Source organism: Nicotiana sylvestris, chromosome 11, assembly GCF_000393655.2.
Source record: "Nicotiana sylvestris chromosome 11, ASM39365v2, whole genome shotgun sequence".
NCBI lineage: Eukaryota > Viridiplantae > Streptophyta > Magnoliopsida > Solanales > Solanaceae > Nicotiana > Nicotiana sylvestris.
Window position 1 is genome coordinate 101356818 of NC_091067.1, and position 21462 is coordinate 101378279.

Genomic DNA, 21462 nt, shown 5'->3' on the forward strand with positions numbered 1-21462 from the left:
TTAATTTTGGCATTATCAACTTCGATCCCATTAGCAGTGATTTTATGTCCTAAAACAATTCCCTTTGTAACCATAAAATGACATTTTTCACAATTCAGAATCAAGTTTTTCTCTTCACATCTCTTAAGAACTAAAGTCAAGTGGTAAAGATAATCTTCACATGTTTTGCCAAAGAGTGAAATCATCCATAAAAATTTCAAGAAATTTTTCAGTCATGTCAGAAAAAATTGCTGACATGCAACGCTGAAATCTAGCAGGGGCGTTGCACAGACCAAATGACATTCTCCTGTATGCATATGTTCCATGAGGACATGTGAAAGTTGTCTTATCATGATCTTTGGGTGCAATTGGTATTTGGTTATACCTGAATAGCCATCAAGAAAACGGTAAAAACCATATCCTGCAATTCTTTCTAACATTTGATCAATAAATGGTAAAGGAAAATGGTCTTTTCTGGTAGCATTATTGAGGCGTCTGTAATCAATACAGACTCTCCATCCTGTAACAGTCCTCGTAGGTATAAGTTCATTATTTTCATTCTTTATAACTGTCATACCTCGTTTCTTTGGTACTACCTGAACTGGGCTTACCCAAGAGCTATCTGAAATTGCGTAAATAATACCTGCCGCTAGAAGCTTGACAATCTCCTTTTTTACTACTTCCTGTATTGCAGGATTCAATCTCCTTTGGGGTTGGATTATTGGCTTGTAGCTATCTTCCATGAGGATTCTATGCGTATAAATTGCTGGACAAATCCCTTTGATATCCTCTACAGTCCATCCTAAGGCTCCTTTGTGTGCTTTTAAGACTTGAATTAGTCTTTCTTCTTGTTCTGCAGTCAAAGAAGATGAAATAATTATTGAAAATAATTCTTGCTCAAGATAAACATATTTTAAATGAGAAGGAAGAACTTTGAGTTCAATTTTTGGTTAAACTTCTTCTGATTGCATCTCCTTATCCTTAGAATCTTTTTTCAGTATTTCAGCTTCTCTCCTAATTGCGGGATCATCATCTTGTGTGGTGCCTGATTTGGTCAAACATCTTTTCATTGAGTCTAAAATTAATTGATCATCTTTGAATTCATCTGCAAGATCACTAATCATGTCAATAGAAAAGCATGAAGATGATGCCTCATCTCCTGAAAATCTTAGTATCTTTTGCATATCAAAAATGACTCTTTCTTCATCAACTCTCAAGATAAGTTGCCCTTGATAAAAATCTATGATTGCTCTTACTATATCAAGAAATGGTCTACCCAAAATTATCGATTCATCAGGACATTCTTTCATTTCAAGTACTATAAAATCTACAGGGAAAACAAACTTATCTACTCTTACAAGCACATTTTTAATTATTCCCTTAGGTTTCTTAGTACTTTGATCTGCAAACTAAAGAGAAACACCTATGTCCTTCATTTCACCAAGATCCAATTTTCTAAAGATAGAAAATGACATCAAATTTATTGAAGCTCCAGAATCGCAAAGTGCTTTTTCAAAATATACGCCTCCCAAAGTGCATGGAATGGTAAAACTGTCAGGATCACCAAGTTTTTGTGGTAGCTTATTTTGAAGTATAGCACTGCATTTTTCAGTAAGCATTACCACAGAAACTTCCTCCAATTTCCTTTTACTTGACAAAATTTCTTTTAAAAATTTAGCATATGAAGGCATTTGCAACAAAGCATCAGTGAAAGGAATATTAATATGAATCTGTTTTAAGATTTACAAAAACTTTGCAAATTGACCATCAAGCTTTTTTCGTTTCATTTTTTGTGGAAAAGGAATTGTCACAGGTGGGTCAACCATTTTTTCAGAAACTTTTTCTTCCTTATTCTTTATTTCTTTTTCCTTTGATGGTTCAGATGGTTTTTTAAAATTCTTACCCTTGTCTACTTGTTGTTTTGTCTGGTTCTTTTCTTGTCTGTCTGCATAAGGTTTATCAAGTTCCTTACCTGACCGTAAAGTGATGGCCTTAAGGTGCTCCTTTGGATTTTTCTCTGTATTGCTTGGTAAGGGACCCTGAATCTTTTCTGACATAAGAGCTGTCAATTGGCTTAACTGAGTTTCCAGATTTTTGAGGGATGAATTTTGGGTTTCCATCTTTTCATCAGTGACCTTAATATACTTGTACAAAAGGTCATCAAGACTTGGATGAGCTTGTTGGGGACTCTGCTGGTATGACCCTGTTTGTTGATATGGTCCTGCTTTCTGATAAGGTCTGTAACTCGGCTACCCATGATTTTGACTTTGGTATCCTGGTGGACCATGTACCTGTTGTTTTTGGAAGCTTTGAGTGTTTTCTGCACCATTTGGGTTACTCCACTGAAATCCTGGATGCTTCTGTGCCATTGGACTCCCAAAAGGATGTGACTTGTAACCGATAACATTAACCTGTTCATCCGTTTGATTGGTCGCTTGACATTCATGGTTCTGGTGGTTTCCTCCGCACATGTCACAAGCCTCAGAGTGGTTTGATTGTTGTGTATTCACCTGAAAAGATTCAAACTTTTGTTCCAAAGAAACAATCTGTTGCGTTAGTGTATTTAAAGCATCGACTTGATTTACCATAGCAGCATTTTTAATGATTACACGCTCTGATGGCCATTGGATAGCGTTCTCAGAAATTTCATTCAATAGTTGCAATGCTTCCTCTGTGGTTTTGCCCATTACAGAACCTCCTGCAGCTGCATCTATCACATTTCTAGCAGAGGGTTTTAGCCTGTGATAAAAAATATATAATTTCATATGTTCAGGAATGTCATGGTGTGGGCATTTTCTTAACATTGCTTTTAATCTTTTCCAAGCTTGATAAACTGACTCAGTGTCAGTCTACAAGAAATTAGATATGTCTTGTCTTAACTTTGTTGTTTTAGCAGGGGAAAAATATTTGTTTAAAAACTTCTGAGTCATCTGGTCCCATGTTGTAATGGACCCTTGAGGCAAACTTCGCAACCAAGTCTTGGCATCTCCTTTTAAAGAAAAAGGAAATAGCCTTAACTTGATAGCTTCAGGAGGTACTCCATTATACTTAGCAGTTTCTACAAGTTCTAGAAAATCAATTGAATGACTATGTGGGTCTTCAATTGTATCACCAGTGAAGATACAAGATTGTTGAATTGTCTGAATCAGGTCGGTCCTGATTTCAAAGTTGTTGGCTGCCACTGGGGGCTTCTTGATTTCAAAGTTGTTGGCTACCACTGCTGGCCTTGGTGCCACTTCATCAAGTTGCTCCTCTACATGGACCGGTGGTGGGATCCCAAGTGGGTTAATGTCCTCTACTTCCTGGTTTTCCATTTCTTTACAAGATGCTCCTTGGGAAGACGATGTTTGTTCTTTCCTGCGCAATCGAATAAATCTTTCAATTTCAGGATCGTAACTGATCAACTCTTTTGTAGAAGAGCGGGTCATAAACTACTTAAAATTCTTAATTAAAGAAAGTACAATGAAAAAAAATAAGTATATAAAAATTACAAAAATGATTAAAATAGTAGGTGCTAAGCAAAAATAATTATACAATAATTTTATTATCTATAGAGAATAATAATATTTTACCCAAACTTATAACAAGATAGTTATAAAGAAAAACAAAATGATGCAATAGTGAACTATGACAAGAAACAATACTATAATACTATTATATATGGAAAAGGTAATGAGTGATAGTACATTTAGTTGGAATGGTCATAAGAATATTTTTCAGTAGTAAAAAAACTTCAATGTGAAAGAACTAACAATAGTATAATAGTTATAAATATACAAGTTATAAAAACCGTAAATAGTAGTTATAACACTATTATTATGATAAAGGAGAGAGTACTAATAGCAGTATGTATAATTTGCTAAAAACAATTAATGATGGAACTAGTAGGAAGAAATAATACAAAAAAGAAAAAAAAAACTTTTACAATACCATTATGAACATAAACAAACATTAGGATTAATATCACAGTAGTAGTTATAGCACTTGATTAGTGAAAATATTAACTGAAACAAAAATAACAGTAATAAATTCTCAAATTAGTAACAAAATATTTAATCTAAAGTAGATTAATGCCAATCCCCGGCAACGGCGCCAAAAATTTGACGAGGCCAATGTGTATAGGATTTTCCTGCTCGTGCTTTGTTAAATTCTAGTATAGTTTATGATATCATCTTATAGAGATTGGAACATCTATACTACAGACTTTTAAAAATTTCAACTACTATTTGAGAGAATCAGATTGATGGAAAGTTTGTAAAATTAAAACTTGTTAAATACTTAACAAAATTAAACAACTTTTGAAAGATTTGTGATTTAAAAGAGTTGAGAATCGTTGAATTCACTTGATAATATATTATAATAAAATCTCACTTTCTACATGTATTTCTATAAAGGATAATTGCTTATTGCTAATACAATTATATCTTATCTCACCAAGAATTAATCAACTAATAACACTCCGTGAGGTTATGTAATTAATTGGCTTAAAACTGATGACGGTTAAATCGAAATATCTTCTGGTCTGAATTGTGATAAAGATAGTAAAAACTTCGTGAGAATATTTTTACTAAATCAATACTCCTGCGATTACAATTCCTCCGTAAGAATTAAAATTGAGGTAAGCAAGATTACAGACTTTTAATAATAGCTTACTAATAATTACTCTCACTTTACTATTTTATTCAATAGTTACTATATATTAATTTTGCTCCGTGAGAATTACAAAATTAATATAAGAGTAACTTAAAGATAAAATATATAGAAGTGCTAACAATGATTAGTTAAAAACTATTATTATAGCACTATATAAAATATAAATAGAAAGTTCCAAACCAAGAATGTATTAAAACTGAGATAGTATTATAATATATATATATATATCAAGCTTCATCAATTATCCCAACAAAAAAAAGATTACTCCATTATGAAGTAAGAAAAAGAACCTAATTTAGAAATACGAAGAATTGGTACAAAGATATTATTTTTCACAAAAGGATAACTACTAGGACTTAGGACTATTAAAGACAAAATAGAGACCAATAATAGTTCGTCTCTGCTCAAGACTCGATGTCTTCTTTCCAACATTCACTCTCTATTTATAGAGTTTTTTTGCCTAAGATTCTTCATAGTTGCAACTATGGAAATTGTAGTTGCAACTATAGCCTTATCAATTTCTTCCTTTTGTAGAGAAAGGTTATAGTTTCAACTATAGTTCTCTAGTTGCAACTATGTTATTTCCTTCATGATTCCTCATTCTTATCGTCGCAACTATGGTGCTTTAGTCCATTTGCTTCTTCATTCCCAGTTGACTACTCAATTCCCACTTTTTTTGCTTCTTTTTTCGATTTTCATATGCTCTTTCTCCTGGAAGTATGTTAGAAAATATGGGAGAATATGATATATTTATTCATATTTTATTTAAAATATTTAATATTTACATATAAAAATGTATGAATAAATTACATCCATCATTTTAAACATAGCTTTCATCAAGTCACTATTGAGGTTGGAGCCATTATCAGTGATGATCGACTTTGGAACCCTGAATTGACAAACAATGTGGTTGCGGACAAAGTCTGCCACGACTTTCCTAGTTACTGCTCTGTAAGATACTGCTTCGACCTATTTGGTGAAATAGTCGATTGCTACTAGGATAAACCTGTGCTCGTTGGAAGCGGCAGGCTCGATTGGTCCAATAACATCCATTCCCCAGGGGGCGAATGGCCATGGCGAGCTTGTTGCATTAAGCTCATTCGGAGGTACCTTTATCATGTCCGCATGTATCTGACAGCGGTGGCATTTTCGGACATACTGGATGCAGTCCGTTTCCATAGTCATCCAAAAGTAACCAGCTCGGAGTATCTTCTTTGCTAAGACAAAACCATTCATATGCGGACCGCAGGTCCCAACATGAATTTCTTCTAGTAGCCTGGATGCTTCCTTTGCGTTGACACACCTTAATAATCCCAAATCAGGAGTCCTCCTATACAGGATTCCTCTACTGTAAAAGAAGTTGTTGGACAGTCTCCGAAGTGTGCATTTCTGAGTAGGGTTTGCAAGTTTTGGGTACTCTCCTTTTGTCAAATATTCCTTGATATCATGAAACCAAGGCTTTCCGTTTGCTTCTTCTTCAACGTGGGCACAATAAGCTGGCTGATCATGGATCTTTACTAGGATGGGGTCAATGAAATTCTGGTCTGGATGCTGTATCATAGACGACAGGGTAGCCAATGCATCGGCGAACTCATTCTGGACTCTGGGAACATGCCGGAATTCCGTCCTCGTGAACCTCTTTCTTAATTCCTGTACATCATGCAAACATGGGAGTATCTTGGAGTTATTGGTTGCCTATTCTTCACGTACCTGATGTATGAGTAGGTCTGAATCTCCAATCACTAGCAACTCTTGAACGTTCATTTCAATGGCCATCTTGAGCCCTAAGATGCAGGCCTCGTACTGGTTCATGTTGTTGGTGCATGGGAACCTGAGTTTGGCAGACACTGGATAATGCTGATCGGTTTTTGATACTAGGACTGCTCCTATGCCAACTCCTTTAAAGTTTGCCGCTCCATCGAGAAATATTCTCCAACCGTCATAGGATTCTACAATGTCTTCTCCTATAAAGGATACCTCTTCGTCAGGAAAATACGTTTTTAGGGGTTCGTATTCTCCATCCACAGGATTCTCGGTAAGGTGGTATGCCAGTGCTTGTCCCTTGACCACTTTCTAAGTTACGTACACAATGTCAAACTCACTCAACAGGATTTGCCACTTGGCTAGTTTGCCAGTGGGCATGGGCTTCTAAAAGATGTACTCCAACGGATCCATCCTTGATATGAGATATGTGGTATAGGCACAGAAGTAGTGTCTCAGCTTCTGAGCTACCCAAGTCAAAGCATAACAGATGCGCTCTAACAGAGAATACCGGGCCTCATACGGGGTAAACCTCTTACTGAGGTAATATATGGCCTGCTCTTTCCTCCCCGTTTCATCATGCTGCCCCAGAACGCAACTGAAAGCTCCATCCAATACTGCAAGGTAGAGTAATAAGGGTCTACCTGGCTCAGGCGAGACCAAGACTAGTGGTGTTGACAAGTACTACTTGATTCTGTCGAAGGCTTTTTGGCAGTCATCGGTCCATTTGGTGGCGGCGTCCTTCTTCAACATCTTAAATATTGGCTCACAGATAACCGTAGACTGTGCTATGAACCGACTGATATAGTTAAGTCTTCCCAAGAAACTCATCATCTCCTTCTTGTTCTTTGGTGGTGGTAGTTATTGAATAGCTTTGAATTTTTATGGATCCAATTCTATTCCTCGGCGACTCACAATAAATCCCAGCAATTTTCCAGCGGGAACCCCAAATGCGCACTTTGCGAGATTTAGTTTTAGGTTATACCTTTGCAATCTATTGAAGAACTTCCTCAAATCTTTCATGTGATCAGTGGCCTTCTTGGACTTGATGATGACATCATCTACATTTACCTCAATCTCCTTGTGTATTATATCATGAAAAATGGTAGTCATGGTCCTCATGTAGGTGGCCCCTGCATTCTTTAGGCCGAACGGCATCATCTTGTAACAGTATATTCCCCACAACGTAATGAAAGCCATTTTTTCAACATCTTCTTCATCCATCCAGATCTGATGATAACCTGTGAAATAATCTATAAATGACTATAGCTTGTGCTTGGCGTAATTGTCAATCGGAATGTGTATGTTCGGCAAAGGGAAATCATCTTTTGGACTAGCCCGGTTGAGATCCCGGTAGTCGACATAGACTCTGACCTTCCCATCCTTCTTTGGCACTGGCACAATGTTGGCTAGCCATGTCGGGTATTCTACTACCCTGAGAACCATAGCTTTGACTTGCTTAGTGACTTCTTGCTTGATTTTCAAACTCATATCAGGCTTGAACTTTCTGAGCTTTTGCTTTACCGGCGGACATGTTGGATCGGTTGGCAGTTTGTGAGCCATAATAGACGTACTTAAACCAGTCATATCATCATACGACCAGGAGAATATGTCCTCATACTCCCTTAGAAATTTTGTGCATTCCTTCTTTTCTGATGGCGATAAGTGAACATTGATTCTTGTTTCCTTGATGTTTTCTGCATCTCCCAGGTTGACAATTTCTGTCTCGTCCAGGTTGGACTTAGGTCTGTTCTCAAAGTTCTCAACTTATTTGACGATCTCATCTGGTATGTCATCCTCCTCTGAATCAATGTCCGTTTGTTGTGTTGTCTCATTGCATGTCACAGTCATTGGTTCATCAAGATAAAGTAATAGTAATGCTGTATAAGTAAAGTAATGAGAGAAAAATAATAATGAGTGTTGATTCATTAGAAAAGTCAAAATGCTTTGATAAATTGCATAACTGTTTTGAACATTGGAGATCTTATTGCGGGAATAAAAATGAGAAAAGAAAATCATTTAGTAAAAAAACAGTGCATGATGCTTGTTTTAGCCTTGCTACCCCGAGGTTCGTCGGGCTCTGGTTGTCCTGATGGTCCAATTATTGAGGCGTTCCCCTCTGCTCACAGTCTGTATGGAAAAGGGCCTTCCTCCCCCTCCTCCTCGAGAACAACACAACAGTCCATGTCATTGTCTTCTAGGAACAAATTCTTCACCGCCGCAAGCGCTTCTTCTTCTTCTTCTGACCCATAAACAATGTCAACCTATTGGAAAGTCTGCTCCAAATGCGGTATTGGTTGCTCCAGTGGATAATAAGGACCATGCCATGGTGGTGACCAATTTTTGAATTCTTCCCAGGTGTACTCATATCCCAGACCGAAAGTAGTGCCATGTTTCTTGAGCTTTATGGGCTTAGCGATTCCTTGGAGATTCTTGCCGAGCCCCTTGCCAGGTTCGTACCCACTCCAATTCAGTATACTCTCGATTTTATTATCCCACCATTTGTCTTTGTCAATAGCATTTACCCATTCAATGTGGTGGTAAGTCTCTCCACCTAGCTTCCTTCTTCCTTCGATTGACGGAATGGTCTGGAGAATGTATATAGGGTTGCTATCGTCACCGTGAATGATCACATCTTGATGATTCTATTCAAACTTTACTTCTTGATGCAGTGTTGATGCTACGGCCCCAGCAGCATGAATCCATGGTCGTCCCAACAACAGGTTGTAAGATGCTGGTACATCTATCACTTGGAAATCGACATCGAACCATATTGGTCCCATCTGCAAGCATAGGATAATCTCCCCAATTGTGGACCTTTGAGAACCATCAAAAGCTTTCACATTGATAGCTCCGTCCATTATCTCGTGTAGTCCTTTACCCAACTTCTTGAGTGTTACTAGTGGACAGATGTTGAGGCTGGACCCTCTATCGATCAGGATTCTGGTGATAAAATAGTCCTCGCATTGCATGGTAATGTGCAGTGCCTTATTGTGCCCTAGCCCCTCAGGTGGCAGCTTGTCCTCATGAAAAGTGATCGTGTGGCTCTCCAATACTTGTCCTACCATGTTAGCCATTCCCCCCCCCCCAGTGATGTTGTTTGGTACGTATGCTTCACTCAGCACCTACAGCAGAGCATTCTTGTGTGCTTCGGAATTTTGTAGCAAAGCAAGAATGGAGATTTGCGCTGGTGTTTTGTTCAACTGGTTGATGACCGAGTATTCCTTGGCCTGTATCTTTCTCCAAAGATCGTTTGTCTCAATGATGGGTGGCCGGTTGGAGGCCTGCTTGCTTGACTAGGCTATATGTTTCGGGGTATAAACTCTACCAGTTCTTGTCATACCCTGTATGGCAACAGTCTCTTTGAACCTAACCTTCCCTTTCCTTCTTGCCTCGGCTGTATAGTCCCAGGGTACAGCCTTTGTATGGAATGGTGTCATGGTAGACATCACCACTGGGATCGGCGTGGCTATCCTTATTCCGAATTGAGCATGTGCCTTAGGTGGCAAGACTGCAACTTCAAACGGTGTGGTTGCGGAGAAAAGAATTCGACCTCAATTGGTGCTGGTGACTTTGCAGACGATGTCGCTTCAAATTCAAATGGCACAGACATATTTACTTCAGCGTCCCTAGATGGCTGAATCTGGACTACGATTGGATTAAGAGTAACTATTGGCTTCTTTGGGTCATCGCCTTCTGCGATCAACCAGATTGATCCCTCGGGATCCCAATCATCCTTTATTTCAATCATGTGAATGCCTCCACCCTTATGGTCCGACAGAGGGTTATTGCTTATATTTGGAGCGGGTTCCTTTGCCACAATAATCTTGTTATCAATTAAAGTTTGGATCTTGTCTTTCAAAGAATGACATTCATCGATGGTGTGCCCTTTCATACCGGAGTGGTATGCATAGGATTTGTTTAGGTTAACCCACTGAGAAGGGTTCTCAGGGGTTGCAGCAGGGATAGGGGTGACATAACCAATAGCTTTGAGTTTTTCATACAGTTGGTCAATGGGCTCAGCAATGGCTGTATATTGTTTTAGAGGTCTGCAATCAAAATTTGGCTGCGGTCTAGGGAAGTTTTTGGCATGCAGGGGGTGATTGATAGTAGGATGGTTGAGTATTATAGGTCTGGTAGACATGAGTGGGTTGGGAGTATCTGGGTGAAGTAGGTTGATACGTGGGAGGTGGAGGTGATTGATAAGTGGGTGGTGGAGCTTTATAGGAGGGTGAGGGTGCTTGATAGTTCGGAGTAGGCTGATATGTGAGTGGAGGTATTGGGTAAGTTTGGTATTTGATAGGAGATTTGGTCCTTTGTGCAACCATCACGGCTCCTACGTCCCTTTTCTTGGACACACCACCGGACTGTAAAGCTTTATTTGTAGCTTGCAAGGCCTCGAAGTTTGTAACCATACCGCTTTTGATACCCTCTTCAATTTTTTCACCCAGTTTGATAATGTCAGAAAATTTGTGGCTTTCCATCATCATTAATCGTTTATAGTATTACAGGTCCTGAGCTCGGACAAAGAATTTGTTCATCTGTTCCTCCTCTAAGGCAGGTCTGACCTTAGCAGCTTCGGACCTCCAGCGAGTAGAATACTCACGAAACGTTTATGTAGGTTTCTTCTTTAGATTCTTAATATAGAACACACCCGGCATTTTCTGTGTTAAACCTGAACCTGTCCATAAAGTCGGACGTCATGCTTACCCAGCTTGACCATTTCTTAAGATCTTGGCTGATGTACTAGGACAACGCATCTCCTTTCAGACTCCTCATGAATAGCTTCATGTGGATTCTCTCGTCTTTCCCTACTTCAACCAGCTTGTCACAGTATGTTCTCAAATGGACCCTTGGATCCCCTGTACCATCAAACATTTCGAACTTTGGAGATTTGTACCCCTCGGGAATTTCGGCATCGGGCTATATGCAAAGATCTTCATAATTCAGCCCCTAAATTCCCTTGCTTCCTTCAACACCTTGAATCCAGCTGGTCAACTTCTTAAGTTCCTCAACCAGGTTCCTGATGAGCAGGTCTTTTTCATCAGACTCGGGTGTGCTTAAGATGGGTTGGGTGGAGTGTGGCATGGTCTCCACATAGATGGGGTGTTATGGTGGGTGTGAAAGTGGTAATTTGTGGAGTTTTGGGGTTCTGGGATAAGTAGTGAAGTGTTATTTGGGGTATGGCAGGTGTTGCATTGGGTCTTTGGTGGAATAGTGTGAGGAGCGGGATGATTCTATTGCTTTGGGATGTTTTGAGGTAGTGTAGGGTTTTTAGTATTGGGAAAGGTGATATCTGGGGTGCTGGGGGAAAATGACAGGCTTGCCAGATTCCGAACCTGATCGAGCTCTTCTTGGAATTTCAACAGCTTTTGTTCAAGTTGGGATACATTCTCCTTAGGAACCTGAGTACCATGGCCATTTGGGCCTCTACCCGTTCAGTTGAATTCTCATTTCTAACGTTGTTCAAGTCTTCCATCTTGCCTTTGTTCTTGTTTTTGATAGGACTAAGAGGGGGAGTGGGTGGAGGGCCCCTGGATCTCATAGAATAGGATGATGTTGCCAGAGTACGCGAACTAACCTTTGGGGAGGGGAATAATAAAAATAAAAGGTAACCAAGTTAGTGAGGATAATAGGAAGTATTGCAGTATTTAAACACATAGTGCAAGAATTTAGATAGTGTCCTAATTTGGGGACCTCTTTATGGCTGAGGTGGGCCTAGCGACAAATTGATTTGGAGAACTTAGGAAGCTAAATGCCTCATTTTATTGATAAAGATAGATGAATCCCAAATTGACACTAAATGAACAGGAAATGAAAATCACTAATGGCCATTGGCCTTATTACATTTTATAGAGCAAAAAGAAAAACTCCTATCTATTTGGTCCCAGAAGGACCTTCCCCAGATTGAATGTTCTCATTGATTAAATCCTCCAGTTCGCGTAGGTTCACCAGTAAAAATGCCTTTGCCAAATGTTCTCCTTCATTTCCCTTAGCATCTTGGCAATCGGCGACTCTCTTCCTCACCGTTCCTTCCAATTCCAACAGGCTATATTCCAGCTTTTCGCTGGATTTGGCAACCCTCTCTTTCCATTCATTGATTTGGTCATTTGACGGAAGATTCCTCCACCAGTCTAGCAAGAGTGAGGGTGTGCTAACCATACCGAAGTTGGGGACCCTGTTCTTCATATTTCTGCAAGGTAAACAAGATTAGTCCCTTACCCCCATCAGACTTGACTATTAATATCAACAATTAGCATGAAGTATTTAGTTCTCCAAATAAATGCACAAAACGTGGTGGTGTCCGTTTGGGTTCAGGGAAACCCGATGGACTTTGGACAAGGCTATCTTAAAGGATCATTATGTGGACAACATAACTGACCCGGCTAGGTTTGACCATGATGCATGCACAATTTGAAGGTTTCTATGAGGTTTTAGACGGTACCCTTGAGCGGACAACTCATAGGGGAAGGCACGAAACTGTCGACTGCACCGCTGATCGACTGGTTTTACTGCAAATATGCCTTTCCGAATGTAGGGGTTAATGATATAGAAAGAGCACAACCACTCAGTATAGCGTTGCTATGGTATTTGTTTGGCACGAGTGGAGTATGATATTGAGCATGATTATGCAATAATTAAAAGCATGTTGGCACGTATTTGCATGTTAATAAAGCAATAAATATAGCAGTTTTATAATTTAAAGCAGTAATAAAGGAAAGAAACGAAGAAGACAAGTCAATTTTGCTTTGAAAAGAAATTAAACGCTTAAAGGAATTTAAACAAGTAATTGCACATAAGGGAGGTACAAATTCACAAGAACAATCTGAAATGGTAAAAACCTAAAGATCCCCAGCAGAGTCGTCATGGTGTCGCGCCCCCTATTTTCCTCTTTGCATCGGAAATCGGGTTTATGACATTATGTGTATAAGACAACTCATTCCTTTTGGGAACTGGGTTTTGCATGGTCGCCACCTAATGATTTAAGGTGGATTAGGACACATATAAGGTTCATTTCTAAGTTTGCTTGATAACCAGAGATAGGGTAAGGGCTTGAAATTGTCCTAAGGGAAAGGTGTTAGGCACCCCTCAAGATCTACTAGTGTGGTTCCCGGCCAGATACTTTTTTGTGAATTTGTGCAATTTAGAAAATAGACAAGTGTAGGCTCAAATAGTAGGGGATTTAAGTTTAAACACTTAAGAGTTTGACGGGAAAAAAAAAGCAACTATTAAAAGGCGGATTTTGATAAAAGAAGTTACAATTCTACAAATACTTGAGAATATAAAAGGAGGGGGTCCTAGGTTTATTTATAATATGGATCACATCAATGCGATACCTGGTATGACACTCCTCAGAAGAGGGGATACACGTGGTATTAGCGCACCGGTCATCATATTCATTTCTACCCTTCCCACTCCGTCGAGGTATTAAAGCGCGGATTGGTCTCGACCACTATTGCATGCTATTACACGTCCCACTCCTATCAGTTCCAGAGGAACTTAGGACTACTATTCCTAAAGGGGAGGGATATTAGGATGACTTTTAGGTTTCAAAACGTGAAAAAGCTAAGGCGACATACAAAAAAAACACATAGGACTGCATATTAGGGGAAACATGTAAACAACTAAAAGGCTCATGTATACCTCCTCAAACAAAGCACATAAATAGCATGACTTAAACACATTTAGGGTATGAATTTAAAGTACTAAGGCAATCAGGCGTACCTGCTGGTTGTAGCAATTACTGATTAACAAAGGCGGATTCATTTTTTATTGTCATTATCACCTAAAGCTCGCCTAAGTGTTTGGGTGAGATCCTATAAACATGATATCTATTGCTGATTCAGAATGAAGTAAAGCAATAATAGTTCTACAACAAATGATTTGAGATCCTATAGACATGCTTTCTAAACTGCGTCGAATAAAGGAGTAAGGCTATTTAAAACTAATTCAGAACAATACGAGTTAGGTTGATTTTAAATTGGACTGGTTTTAAATTTTATAGACGTTGATATCTATTATTGCTAATTTTAATTCCTATAGACATGATATCTAATCGAACGTGAAATGAAGTAGGCAGTATTTACTTGAATCTTATAGGCATGATTTCTATAAAGGTACTGATTTTAATGATGTCGGATCGTAACCACTTAGATCCTAAGAGCATGGTGTCTAAGTGTGGTAATAAATATGCAGAATTGAAGACAAACCCTATAGGCATGTTATCTAAATGTAGAGTTAGACATGAAGAGTTTTAAAGAAAATAGATCTTATAGACATGATATCTAAATGCAGAGTTAAACGTGCAAAACAACATATCTTATAGGCATGACATCTAAATGCAGAGTTAAACATGCAGAATTTAAAACAACAGATCTTATAGGCATGATATCTACCCTTAAGCATGCACATTTACCCAGCCCTTTTCACTACCCAACCCCAATGTTTATTACAAATTATTACAAACTGAATAATGAATTACATCAGAATAGTTTAAAAGAAGAAGTTACAACCAGAGGAAACCTGATTCTTGACTTCCTCTCTGAGTTATGGAACAAACCACCTCAAATGCCATTTGTTTCAAAGCCTTTCTCAGACTTGAGTGTGTCAAAGTTCCCTAAGGGTCTCAAAGGACCCCGGGCAGTGCTTATACCCAAGTTTGCATAACCAGATAGAGGTGAGCACAAAGTGGAAGGGCCAGCCCTTATATGTCCAAATTCAGAGGGAGCTCATGGGTCCCATGGCAAGGCTCATACAAGAGGGGCAGAACCTAAGTCTAAGAGTATAGTGGAAGTGTAGGAGTAGGGATTTTGTTTAAAACTGGGTTGAGAATAGTAAGGTGTAAGGGTAATTTGAAAATAGTAATAGTAAAGCTAACACTACACAAAATCAACATTTCTATACAAAGGGGTCAAGGGTTTTGGAATATATTGCATGGAGCATATGACCCTAAGAGGGGTCAGGTTTGGACATGCACAGCAATAGCTGGTGCTGGCATGCCCATAAACCAGCCGGAGAACACAACACATAAAGGAGATATGAAGCATATGACCCCATGGATGGTAAGGTTTGGGTCATGCACAGCAATGTCTAATGCTGACATGCCCTCAAACCAACCAAAGAACACAAACACATAGGGGATATGGGGGTTTGGGATTCATAAGTCATAATAAGTGACTGACAGAGTTTATACATAAGAAAAATACATTAATTCAGAAGAGGAAGGGGCAGATTACAGCATGCTTGGTAATGTAACTGGATTAAATGCAAGCAGGAAATAGGCAAGAGTGAAGGAAATAGTAAAGAAACGTGTTGTTGTTGATGCTGGAAGATTAATTAGAACATACCAGTAAAGAGGCAAATGCAGAAAGAAAAGTAAGCAAATTTCCACAGCCTAGCCTTGGCTTTCAGCCGGCTAGACAAAGTAGCAACACAAGTAGTAACAGAGAAAAGAGAGAGAGCTTTGAGTGAAGTGTGTTCTGAACTCAAGTGGTTCGTTCGTGTTTTTGAAAGAAGAGTGGTGCAGGGTATTTATAGTTTTGAAAACGGATGAGGAATAAGGTAATAAGTAAAGTTCTACCACAAACATGGAAACAATCACAAGTCAGAATCAATTACACAAGTGACTCTTTTTAATTAAGGAGTCACTGTTTAACGGGTAATGACATATTCAAAATAAGGAAAGAAGATCAATTTAGAGACAAACTGATTATTGCCATAAAAGGAGTAGTAAAAGCATTGAGTAAGTAATTAAGTCTAAGCACAGAAATATGCTTATTTTGGGAAAAGATTCAGTAAGGCAAAATAAGGAAAGGAATCAATTAACTTTAATAGGCGAGTGAAATTAGAGGTCATAAAAGAAAAGTTTTTGAAATCAGTCACACGATTAAGATCAATCAAAGAAGAAACATGCTTCTGCACTTCAGTATATAAGTAAAGTGAGCAGGGTCATTAGACATGCGAGGCCAAGCACATTGGCAAAAGAGATAATCACAAGCATGCAGTAGTGGCAGAAATAAGCTAGGGTTCAGTGGTAAAGCAAATATTCGAAGCATAGTAATCAAGTAGGTCAAGTCACATTGAATTCAACAGTGAAGAAAACAAAGTATCAGAAACATGCAAAGGTCTCACAGTAGCAGGTGAGGAAACTCTTGAAAAGTTAGGGTTTTCGACAAAAGTTGAGTAAGAAAGATAGTAAAACTCAGAATCAGATCAGTCACATAAAGAAAAGAAAGTCTAAAACAAAAGCTTTCAGTCGAGTCAAGTACTCAAACAAACAATTTCAGCCCCAAAGACCTAGGGCTTTTCAACAATAATCGAGTTTTAAAATGGTAACACAAACAAATCAAACAAGAACGAGGAACTTAATTAAACAAGTATACATTTAAACAAACAGCTTCAGGATTCGAATTAGACCCAAAAGAAATTAGGGTTTACAACATGCTGACTCAAGTGGAAGGAAAACATAACAAGCAGTTCGAACATATAAAGTCATAAAACAACATCGAGAATCAAAGAAAAGATTTTTGAAATAACTTAAAGGAAAACCCTAATCAGAATAATGAAGAGTCGTTTTGAAAACAACGTTGAAGAACCTTCGAGAAAAATGCTTAAAAGTTCATGGTAAGCACAGATCTAAGGTAGATCTGAAACAAATCGAATCTTAGAGATTAGGGTTTCAAAAAACCCAAAAGAAAACGAGAAAGATCTCGAAAGTTAACGATCTAACTAGAAAATCCCAAGGACCCGCCTTGAAAGGCCATGAATGGCCAGGAAAGGTCGTGGATGGTCGGAGAAAGGCCATGAACACCAGTCGAGCAAGGACTGGACCAAACTCCTTCGAAGTCTGGTCGTGAAACCATAGAACCAAACACATAGGAGCCATAGAAGGCTGGTACAGGTCTCAAATGACCATGAAAGGCCATGAATTAGGTAGGTATCAAGGTGGATTAGGGTTTGGTTTGATGGAGGCGGCTAGGGTTTGTAGGAGTTTCATAGGGAGTTGAGAGAGAAGAGGGATTCAAAGGTGGCGGTAGGTGAGAAACGAGATAGGTTTAGGGGTCGTTTAGGGTTAAAAAGGGAAAGGGCATATAGTGGTCGTTGATCTAAATGATCAATGGCTAGGATTAAAGGGGTTCGATAGGGATCTGGGTTGGGTCGGTTTAGTTGGGTTAGGGGTCGGGTTTAAACAAAATTGGGCCCGGGGAATTGGGTCTGATTTGGGGTTCAAATTAGGCTACAATTGAAATGAAATTGGGCTATTGTTTAAATAGCCAACTTTCCCTTTTTTAAATTATAAAAATAGTAAATTAATTTCTGAAAATATATTGAAAGTACTAAAATGGTTTGTAACATATAATTATCAATTTAAAAATGCTGGACTTAATTTCTATGAATATAAACGCAATTAAATCCTAAAAGAAGCTAATAGAGCAATTATGCAATTTAGCCTTTAAAAATACTAAATACATTTGTAAAAATATGCAAAAATTATATTAGCTATATTTTAGCATAAATGTGAAAGTCCAATAAATGAATTACCAAAAATAATAATTTTGAAAATAATTATTGGATTTTTATGGATAAAATGGGGAAATAAATTAATTTAAAAACCTTTAAAAATTAAGAAAAAAATAATATTTGGACATACTTATATATGCGTACATATGCTATTTTGAAGGTATTTTGAAAAATATATAGGAAAAAATTGGGTATCAACACTTGGTGCGCGTGCTGATTTTGGATTCTACGTTGTTTGAATAGCATGTCTTAAGTTTTTGTTTAAATTGTTTTAATTAGTTTTTATTTCGATTGTGATGTATATAGTCTTTTAATTGAATAATCAATTGTTTTAATTAGTTTTTTTCTTTTGCCTGATTAATGCGCTAAGGGTCTCCACTCCCTAGTCGATTTTCCAACATAGGGTCTCCACTCCCTAGTTGAATTTATTTTAGACATAAGGTCTCCACTCCCTAGTCATTTTCCCAACATAGGGTCTCCACTCCCTAATTGATTTTATTTTAGGCATAGGGTCTTCACTCCCTAGTCGCTTTTCCAACATAGGGTCTCTACTCCCTAGTTGAGTTTATTTTAGGCATAGGGCCTCCACTCCCTGATCTCTTTTCCAACATAGGGTCTCCACTCCCTAGTTGAGTTTGTTTTAGACATAGGGTCTCCACTCCCTAGTCGTATTTCCAACATATGGTTTTCACTCCCTGGTTGAATTTATTTTAGGCATAGGGTCTCCACTCCCTAGTCGCTTTTCCAACATAGGGTCTCCACTCCCTAGTTGAATTTATTTTAGACATAGGGTCTCCACTCCCTAGTCGCTTTTCCAACATTTGTTTTAGACATAGATTCTCCACTCCCTAATTGATTTTATTTTAGATATAGGGTCTCCACTCCCTAGTCGCTTTTCCAACATAAGGTCTCCGCTCCCTAGTTGATTTTATTTTAGACATAGGGTCTCCACTCCCTAGTCGTCTTTCCAACATAGGGTCTCCACTCCCTAGTTGATTTTATTTTAGACATAGGGTCTCCACTCCCTAGTCGCCTTTCCAACATAGGGTCTCCACTCCCTAGTTGAGTTCATTTTAGACATAGGGTCTCCATTCCCTAGTCGTCTTTCAAACATAAGGTCTTCACTCCCTAGTTGAGTTTATTTTTAGACATAGGGTCTCCACTCCCTAGTCGTCTTTCCAACATAGGGTCGTCACTCCCTAGTTGATTTTATTTTGAACATAGGGTCTCCACTCCTTAGTCGCTTTTCCAACATAGGGTCTCCACTTAGGGTCTCCACTCTCTAGTCGCCTTTCTAACATAGTGTCTCCACTCCCTAGTTGAGTTTATTTTTAGATATAGGGTCTCCACTCCCTAGTCGCCTTTCCGACATAGGGTGTCCACTCCCTAGTTGAGTTTATTTTAGACATAGGGTCTCCTCTCCCTAGTCACTTTTCCGACATAGGGTTTTCACTCTCTGGTTGATTTCATTATAGATATAGGGCTCCACTCCCTAATCTCTTTTTCCCAAGGATACACAATCCTGATTTTACAATAAAGAAATAGTTTAGTTTTTTTGTTACAAATAGCTCATGAAATTTTTCGAGTGAAAACTGGGACAGAAAATTTCGTTCATTTGTTTGCTTTGGTGCCTGAACATGTTTTCACCGTGACGCACAAGGTTCGAGATGACCAGAAGATGAAGTCTCAACCCAAATAAAAGAAAAGAAGAAACAAGAAAAGAATTTGAACTCAAGGTGCAGAAGCGGAGAAAAGATGCAGACTGATCAAGATATGATTGACGTCGCAAGCTTTGCATGTCCCGCCTTGATCCAAAAAACTTAAGAAGAATGAACCAGCGGTTGCAGCTAACGAGCATCAAGATTCAGATCAGAGTCTGCAGGAAGAACCATCCAAGACTCAAGCAAGCTTCAGAAGATTTATAGATAAGAATCTTGTAACTCGTAGCTGATAGGTTTAGTTAGTCTTTTTCATTTTGATTTTGATGTAATAACAGGACCGCGGACTGGAGCCTCGACGGAACCTCACATAATTGCTCACTTTATCTTTGCCCGAAAACTATTCATGTTTCCGAGCAAAGAGGGGCAGCTGTGAGCACCTAATTTTTGCCCTGCATGAAAATAACTCCTAAAAATAAACCAAAAATGATTTTTAAGGGATTTTAAAAGTTTTTCTTTATTTAGTTGCATTTCATGCATTTTTAATATTTTAAAATCATAGAAAAATGATAAAAAAATATCATGTTTTAATTTCATGTCATCTTATGTCCAATTTGCATGTAGGAATTAATTTTATTAAGAAAAATCACAAAAATGGTCATTTTTACATATTTAGATTTTAGTCTTTAGAAAGTAGTTTTTTTATTTAGTTTTAAGTTAATTAGTTGTTTTAATAGATAAAAAAAATTAATTTTTACAAATTAAATTGATTTAGGATTAATTTAGGATTTTATTAGATTTTAAAATAAGAGAAAAGAAAAATGAAAAAAGAAATTTTGATTTAGTCTTCCTACCCCAAAGTTAATTAGCCCAAATTCATGACTCAAATCCCTTCAAACCCAAAACATTGAGCCCATACTCATTCCCAATTTAATCTAACCTAGTTCCTACCCCTATAAAATAATACTAACTCCTAAAAATCAAGGGGACCTAGACCTAGACTTAGCTAAGACCAAAAAATCCCTAGAGGAACAAAAGAAAAAGTTGGCGCAGCGCAGCATCTTCAAGGGATGACGTAAACGAAGAAACGAAACCGGAGAAGAGGGGTCTTCTTTTCGTGGAGAAGAACAATAATAGGATATAGATCCAGCTTTAGCATTAAATATTGAGTGCAAAACTGCATAAATCAGACCCATTTACTAATACTATAAGCCTATAAGGTAGCCCAGCAGCCTCGTTCTTGTTGTCAACCGATGAATCAATTGGAAGCTACAATTTTTCCCCTTAATCAATTTGTTGTTAATGTTTACTCTGCCGTGAGATCTTTTAAGAATGGATATGACGTATTTGATGGAATTTTCCGTTGTTATGCAGTGGTGATTGCGATTATTGTGGTTGTTGCTGAGACCGAGTGGGATTTTTTCATCATGTTCTAGAAGGTTTTCCGGTGTCGATTCGAGGTTCCGATTTGTAATTTCGGGGTTTCAGTCCAAGGATTGTTGCTATGTTTAGCCCGATTGATTTGCAATTTTCAGCTTTGTTCGTCAATAAAAGGTCCATTTCTCAATTTTTATTCTCATTTCATTATGTTATAATAGCTTGGTGCGCGTGTTGATTTGGGATTCTACGTTGTTTGAATAGCATGTCTTAAGTTTTCGTTTAAATTGTTTTAATTAATTTTTATTTCGATTGTGATATATATAGTCTTTTAATTGAATAATCAATTTCGTGCATCTATTCTCTCATAAAAGAATTACCTTTACTTTTTGTTGCACCTCAAATTTTGCTTGATCATTTGATAAATCATTTGATAGAGCTTTGATATATTTCTTTCTGTTTAAATTCAAAATTATAGTTTTATTTTTGCTAATATTTGATTGGGATGGGAGAA

General features: G+C 38.0%; 2 protein-coding genes and 1 non-coding gene across 3 annotated transcripts; 1 reads left to right on the forward strand and 2 right to left on the reverse strand.

Annotated features, from left to right (window-relative positions):
* Nucleotides 1-929: 929 nt before the first annotated feature.
* On the reverse strand, nucleotides 930-3407 carry LOC138881404 (uncharacterized). Its single transcript, XM_070161626.1, has 6 exons — nucleotides 2833-3407; nucleotides 2565-2718; nucleotides 2271-2489; nucleotides 1791-2114; nucleotides 1403-1709; nucleotides 930-1306 (listed from the first exon to the last, which is right to left on the reverse strand). Exons 1-6 carry the CDS (start codon nucleotides 3405-3407, stop codon nucleotides 930-932), a joined length of 1956 nt encoding a protein of 651 aa, XP_070017727.1.
* On the forward strand, nucleotides 2755-2861 carry LOC138882432 (small nucleolar RNA R71). Its single transcript, XR_011404036.1, has one exon. It is a non-coding gene; the product is annotated as a small nucleolar RNA R71 (small nucleolar RNA).
* A 5631-nt stretch (nucleotides 3408-9038) lies between the features above and the next one.
* LOC138881405 (uncharacterized) lies at nucleotides 9039-9461 on the reverse strand. Its single transcript, XM_070161627.1, has one exon. It carries the CDS (start codon nucleotides 9459-9461, stop codon nucleotides 9039-9041), a length of 423 nt encoding a protein of 140 aa, XP_070017728.1.
* Nucleotides 9462-21462: the final 12001 nt, after the last annotated feature.

What these genes read in the sequence shown, in the direction of transcription:
- LOC138881404 (XM_070161626.1), bottom strand. Translation starts at nt 3,407, where the DNA reads ATGACCCGCTCTTCTACAAAAGAGTTGATCAGTTACGATCCTGAAATT. An exon ending in CAAGACATATCTAATTTCTT is followed by an intron (nt 2,719 to 2,832) that starts GTAGACTGACAC and finishes TTTTTATCACAG; the next exon opens with GCTAAAACCCTCTGCTAGAA. An exon ending in TCATTAAAAATGCTGCTATG is followed by an intron (nt 2,490 to 2,564) that starts GTAAATCAAGTC and finishes GAATCTTTTCAG; the next exon opens with GTGAATACACAACAATCAAA.
- LOC138881405 (XM_070161627.1), bottom strand. Translation starts at nt 9,461, where the DNA reads ATGGTAGGACAAGTATTGGAGAGCCACACGATCACTTTTCATGAGGAC.